The 7,482-nt window shown below is 38.5% G+C and overlaps 1 protein-coding gene across 1 annotated transcript; it reads right to left on the reverse strand.

Moving 5' to 3' along the window:
* Positions 1 to 3,590: 3,590 nt before the first annotated feature.
* On the reverse strand, positions 3,591 to 4,860 carry LOC105898882 (GTPase IMAP family member 9-like; the record flags this gene model as incomplete). The annotated part of the gene is made up of 2 exons (XM_031586990.2): positions 3,591 to 4,306; positions 4,818 to 4,860. Coding segments are annotated over 2 exons (759 nt in total), but the record flags the coding sequence as incomplete, so codon positions are not given.
* Between the last annotated feature and the right edge of the window lie 2,622 nt (positions 4,861 to 7,482).

The raw sequence follows: 7,482 nt of genomic DNA on the forward strand, positions 1-7,482 counted from the left end.
AGTCCATCTTTTGATTATCAAATGCAGCACATGGTTTTCTGAACCTTTCCAATGACATGACACACATTCACATCATGATGGCCGCTTCATAATCAAATATTAAACAGTGACAGCAGAGTAAAAGGAACATGACATTCTTCTGTATGACAGATGAGTAGAAGTTAACCATAAGCTACCAAGAAATGTGTTTCTCTTTCAATATTTCTTTCTGAATTATTGGTGTTTCACAGTTTCTCTCTCTCTCTCTGCATTATATTAACTTTGGGGGCAGGCAGCAGGCCGGTTTATGAAATAGCTGTATGTAATTTAAAGCAACATTATGCAACACATTTGACACTTTTTGAGGTTCATTGTTCTGAGCAACTACATTTGGTATCACTTTCAAATGAATGTTGATTGTATGTGGTCATGTGAAGGACAGATAAAGACACCTGTCGTTCCCACTAGCTATCCAGGCTGTGAACTACGTAGTTTCATTGTTCGGGTCGGAACATCCCGCATAAATGTGAGAAAAGACATGGAGGCCCTAATCCAACTGCAGCAGCTCATTAAACAACAGATCAATTATAGTGGGTCTTGGTAAATGGATTACCAAATTGATATACCAAATAATCAATCACTCTGCTGCTTGTTTATAAGTAACTAAATCGGACTAAATTACCTCTCATGAATGTTTCAGCAGTATACACCTGCCAGATCTCTTAGATCACCGGAGAGAAATCTTTTGTTAATACCTACTGTTAGAACTTAACATGGTTGTTAGAGCCATAAATACGATGTGTATTATTTCTGGAATAATATTATTTTGTATTACCTTGTTATTATAATGAAAATCTCTGTAAAGTAGAGACTCTTATTTTGACACGTTGTTTTGACCATGTGAAGAGAGCACGCTTAGTTAGAAGGAACGGAGAAGCACGGAGGTTCACAGTTTTTGGACCGTGCTAGATTAATTGTGTTAAGACAGATATATAAGAATCATTTATTTATGTATGTACATGGATACCTGAATCTTTAAGAAGATAAAGAAATTTAAACTTTTAAGCTTTTGCACGCGTTCAATACTTTCCCCGAGTGCTTTAAAAGATGATACAGATATTGGATCTGCTGCCATAACAATGGTGAAGCAGCTTTAGCTGCTATGCTGCTCAGCTCTGAAACCAACTTCCTGATGACATCAAATGTATTCCAACTGTAACCAGTTTCAAATCTAGACTTTAGACCCAACCGTTCTCAGATGCTGTTTGTTAACTGGCACTCTACTTTTCATTAATTTACTTTTTTTTTTAAATAAACTTGCCTTGCCTTTGCAACATCCATGAAGTTCTAGAAGAATGTGTGTGTTTTTCCCATTTGAGCTTAGAGAAGAGATAGAATGAGGCCTAGTTTTAGAAACACGTGTGAGCTTGTAGCTGCAACGTGACTTAAGTCCATGTTGTTTGTGTTTGTGCGCTTGATGAAACGTAGGTGACGGATGTGGTTGATTTCCCTTCCTTACAGCATTGTCTTCTACATTCCCCAGTGGGGAGAGGTTCACCTTGTTTGAAAAATGTATCTCCTTATCTGTTCATCAAATTGATGTCTACTAACCAAATGTTCTCTCTCTTATAGCGTGACCTTCGCTCGCAAATGTTGACGGCTGTGGAAACATTGTTTCTCATCACCATATCCATTCAAGTACATTCAGTGCCTCCCATAAGTATTCACCCCCTTGGATGTTTTACCCTTGTATTGCTTTTATAAATCAATCATGGTCAATATAAGTTGGCTTTTTTGACAAGATTTATAAAAGCAATAAAATGGTAGAACATCCAAGGGGGAGAATGCTTATGGGAGGCACTGTATACACGTATTGGCAGCCGAACTCAAGCCACTTACTTTGTCTCTTTCTTCCCCTCCTATAAAATATTTACACTATCTTCGCTGTGGAATGCTGCTGTAGTCTCTCCACCTGATCTACTTGTAGAAACCCTCGTCTACACCTACCCACCCCCAACACAATGTCATACACTTATTCTACCCCATACTCTATGCTAGCATTTTACTGCAATGTAAATAATTGCCACCATCAACATACTGTAGTTTTCGGTTCCATTACTATACTTCCCCTTGTAATAGTAACCTTACAAGCACACTGTGTACCACTAAACTGTTTTACAATACTTGAATGCTCCCTCCCCACCTTGCAATGGATGACTGGAACTATGCTTTTGAGAAACTGAACGATGGTTGCAACGCTTCTGTTACCTTTCCTAAATTAGTTTAGCTTGTTTCAGTCTGTCATTCATCTTCTCCATGCAAATAAAGACACTCAAAAACATGGTGTCAGATGACTCATTTATTTTGAGTCAATACGTTGTTTGTATTAAAGATATGTACAAAATCATATGGTATTTTAGTTTTTGTGAGCTGTGAGAACCCAGGGGTATGTTTGTAAATGAGTTTAGCCATTCTGCTACTTGTTGATAAATAAAACACTCAGTTTATTCAAGGTGTAGCTCTCTTTATGTGAATCAACCCATGGAAGTCATTTGTGTCAAGGAAGCTGTATCAATGTGAATTTACTTTAGTCACAATGGCATGCTACATGATGAAGCTGGACCAATGAGAGTTTACTTTAGTCACAGTGACATGCTACATGATGAAGCTGGATCAATGAGTTTACTTTAGTCACAGTGACATGCTACATGATGAAGCTGGATGTGCTATTGACAGTGAGAAGTAGTGCTGAGAGAAAAAGTCAGTATGTTTTTAAAGAATGTTTTAATATACATAGTAGAAATGCATTACATAGACAAAGTTGTTTATTTATCTCTAGAAAATCTGTGTCCTTTTACAAGTGTTTGTAACCATGCTACATGATAAAGCTGGATGTGCTATTGACAGTGAGAAGTAGCGCTAAGAGAAAAAGTCAGTATGTTTTTAAAGAATGTTTTAATATACATGGTAGAAATGCATTACATAGACAAAGTTGTTTATTTATCTTTAGCAGCAGCTGTCTCTTAGTTGGACAATAACCATACTGAGCAGTCCTTTACGGTGCCAGTGTGGTTAGTACGTCATTTCCTGTTTATTTATCTTTAGAAAATCTGTATGTCTTTACAAGTGTTTGTAATCCCCCCCCCCCCTTTTTCCTCCTGGTATGAAATACGCTGTACAAATAAGGTTTGACTGATTGATTGATTGATTGGTTGATTGACGTAGAGATCATATTGACGTAATTCTAAACACAGAATTTTGCATTGGTTATATAAGTCAAACAAGCAAACTATAATCACTTTAAGATATTTCAGTCATCATTAGCTCATTGGAACATTTGGATACCAAAACATCACCTAATTCACCATCAACAAGTTATTTTAAACATCTTAATGAAATACACACTCATACAACAAAATAATCGAGTAAAATGAATAAAATTGAAAAAATAAAATCAGCTATGAAAAATGTACTTGGATATTGCAGAACAATGTGTCAGACTTCAGTAAGTGGATTACCATAATCTTACATCAATATCATAAAACCTTTTAATAACCACCTAAGATGCCCAACCATATTACAGAATCACTTGATGCATGATCAAATTATCCTCAGTCTTCAGTCAGAACCTGTAGAAAGGCTTTCACTGTATTCCGCAGGAGCGGTAAGAAAGGAAGATACCTGTCTAACTCAGGTGAGCTAGAGGAGAGATTTCTTTCTGTCATGACTCTCTGTGTCTCTTCGTACATCTCATCAGTGAAGTGACCTCCCCCATTTGCTTTCACCATCTCATCTATTTTCTTCACCAGCTCAACAACCTGAGTGCGGTTACTGCTGCTGTTGTTAAATGCATGGAATCGTCCACCACAGCTCTGTACCACTTCTCTCAGTTTGGTGTGACCTTGGACCACATAGTCATTGATAGTCTGATCCCTAAGTTCATCAGCACGAGTGAACAGGACAATCATGTAGTCTGCAGCCTTTTCCCCAAAGATCTTCTGTAAGGCCCTGACTGCATTCTGCTCCTCCTTAGTGAAGCGGCCCACCGCAATCACCAGCAGGAATGCGTGGGGCCCTGGACATGAGTATTTAATGCACTTCACTATCTCATCTTTAACATCATCTGGATCTCTGTCAGTTTCTAAAATACCAGGTGTATCAATCACCTCAATCTTTCTGGGAGAAAACAAAGCCTCTCTGTTACAAGTTTGTGTGACAGAGTTGGCAGAAGGCTCTGAGGTAAACTCTTTTCTCCCCAGAATGGTGTTCCCCACAGCACTCTTCCCCACTCCAGTCTTTCCAATCAGCACAATCCTCAGGGGTTCACCTATAAACAACATACATATCAACATACACACTCTATCTCATTTACCTCAGTAATACTGTATATAGGTTGATATACTGCTGCAGTAGCTGTTGCAGTGTTATTTAGATTGAATGTTAGATTTGCTACAATTGCACATTTAGAAGATAAAGTTGAATTTGAAGAGAAGGGGAGAAGTTATTGTTCATTTTCAACTAAACCACGGAACAACAAACAAGGTTTACCTTTGCTATATGGTTGAAAAATGAAAAATACACAAATGTACTACACACATCTTGTGGAACATACATATCTTTTTGTGTGGAATAGCAAGAATACCCAGTATTCTCAACATCATAGCTATGGATGCCTATGGCTAAAACCTCATACTCTCACACCTCATACTCTCACAAAAAAAACATTAAGCTTCTGAATGTCTAAAATGTATTTTTTAACAAATGTGTAGCATTATGCAAAAAAACTAATCCTAAATCTCTAAATGAACCAAAATCAACAGTGAGTAGTAAACTGATACCTGTAGGGATAGATGGGGTAGGTGGAGTAGATGGAGTAGATGATGTAGACGGGGTAGGTGGGGTAGATGGAGTTGATGACGAACCTCCCATTTTCTCTCAGTGTCAGATGAACGTCTACGCATAAATGAAACAGGTCTTGGTGTGCTGATCCTTTTTTATAGAATCCCCATAGTGGTTGTATTTGCATAATGGTCCGCCTACTTCCTCAGCAGTATAAACTCTGTTCTGCACGGTAGAACTCCAGTACTTCAGCAGGGCAGCCTGGAGATTATTTTAGAACACAGAAGTGCTCTTGGTCTAGAACAGCATCATGTCAAACAGTAAGTTTGCCTTCCTAATTATGGTGTTATTACTTATTATCATCTTCCATGACCATATGCTAATCTTAAATTAATCAATTAATTCAGATAGAGAGATTTTGTCTTGCCCTAGCAAGCTAACTAACTAAATAATTTCCTTGCAAACACCACCAATAGTGCATTTGGCACTGTTAAATCTAGTTAGCTTGCTAACTGATTCATTCTTGCTAACTGATATTATTTGAAATATTTGGCGAGGTCACTCTGTAAAACCTATTCTTACATTTGATCTGATCTGATGTGATAGAACAATTTTATCTTTATGTGCAACCACATATAGCATGTGGGCAAATCAGATTATTTTCTTTACATATCTTTAATGTTGAATACCCTTCCCTTTACAAGTGTAACGTTTATTTTCAGAGAACTGTTGTTGTGTTCATACAGTGACATCCTGCCATACCGTTGAGAAATGTTGTGTGTCTTGGTTTCAGTTTTTACTGGTATCTAGTGGTGCATTTGCTGAATTGCAACCTGCTGAATACCTTTCCCTTTACAAGCATAATCGAGTTATACATCCATCCTGCTCTACTGTTGTGTGTGTTCTTGTCAGTACACAGCCTTCTGGCTGGTCGCTCTTTATATGACACACACATCTTTCTGAGAGTCTTTGTGCAGCTGTATTGTTATTGGTTTGTTTGAATTGTTTCATGACTTCTGGCATTAACTTGGTTTTAATACAAATTTCTTAATATTCCACATGTTTTGTTTTTAACAGAACTCAGCATGTTACAATGGAAAGTTTTAGTTGATTTAGCTGACAGTTGTGAACTACTGTCAAAGGCAACATGATGCCATTTATTTTTCAGCAAGACAACGTCAAGATTGACAGAACTTCATAGTTATGTTTGGCAGACAATAGAGAGATGGACGTTTTGACATTTTTTTTATTGATTATCATCCGTATTGGTGGTATCAAATTAAATCAATTATATTTCTAGGCCAGCAGAGACTGATCTGATTTCTCCCAGTCCTGCTCCAGGTATGTCATACTGTGGTTTCGTCCAGTCAGAAGTTTAATTTTACTGTCATTATTGTAGATAATGACATTCTGATTGTCAGACATTGTCAGTGTTAGAAACATTATTATTAGCCTAGAATTATAGCATTGTCTTAGCATGGGTCTTAAATGACAACATTTTACAGAGAGCAGCAAGGTTTTCACAGTGAAGATCCTCTGCGCAGGTGATCAACAGAAGAGCCCACAGCTGAACCCAGAGCTTCTCGAGGAGTCAGGCTCTGGGAAGGGGAAGGTGACTGAATGCGAAATGTAGGACCAAAATATTCATTTTTGCGCATAATCAAAATAGCAATTGGTCCCATATCCATATCGGTGATATTAAATTAAATCAATTATATTTGTAGGGGAGCAGACCAATCCAGTAGTCCTCAGGATGTTCCCAGTCCAGTTCCAGGTATGTCTTATTGTGGTTTCTTCAAGGCAGAAGTTTAATTTTACTGTCATTATTGCAGTTAGGCATTGTCAGTGTTAGAAACTGTCAAGGCTGCTGAGGCCAGATAAAGGTAGTACAGCAGTACAAAGGGACTTGGCTTGACTCACGTGGCTGAACAGAAAAAACAGATAGGCAAGACAGAGCAAAGGTTTCCTAACCGCTAGTCAAAAGTCCAGAACAGCAAAACAGCGAGAATCCGGAAACTGACACGATAATCTGGCGGTGACTGTCACTGTACGTGCACACAGGCCATATGACCAGGCGTAATTCGTTTCACTCTCATTGGGATTGAATGGGAGAAATTCTGACTGTTTGCCTGTCACGGCGAAGAATACGCTCTTTAGCTTCCTAGCCGCCAGCGCTGGCAGCCAGGCGCTGCACTGCAACTGAACTTGCTACTTGACAACCAAACTTTATTTTTCTGAGCACCCTCCCAAGACAAAATTTCACCTGACGAAATACGCCTGGGCCCCGTTCCTCGAACGTGGTTCAACTAAGTCGATCAAATGTGCTAATAGCCAGCTTAAATTAACCAGATGATTGAAGTCAGGCTATCTCAGTTTCTCAAAGGCTGATCCGCGCTCAAACAATCTCGTTAATTCGAACCAGACTCGATCACCGAAACCAGGATTTTCCAACAGTACAATGGCAAATAAACTCAAAGAAAGAGCCTCTTTTTTCTCCGCTGGCAAGTAGGAGATGATCATGAACGCATATGAGGAGTTGAAGACCATAATCATGGCAAAATCTAACACCACCACCGCTGTGAGGGCTAGACAAGAAGCATGGCAAAATATTGCAGACAAGTTAAATGCGTAAGTGTTGGGAAAATGTATAGGCTAATTTTAAGT

The sequence above is a fragment of the Clupea harengus genome, chromosome 20, assembly GCF_900700415.2.
Source record: "Clupea harengus chromosome 20, Ch_v2.0.2, whole genome shotgun sequence".
NCBI lineage: Eukaryota > Metazoa > Chordata > Actinopteri > Clupeiformes > Clupeidae > Clupea > Clupea harengus.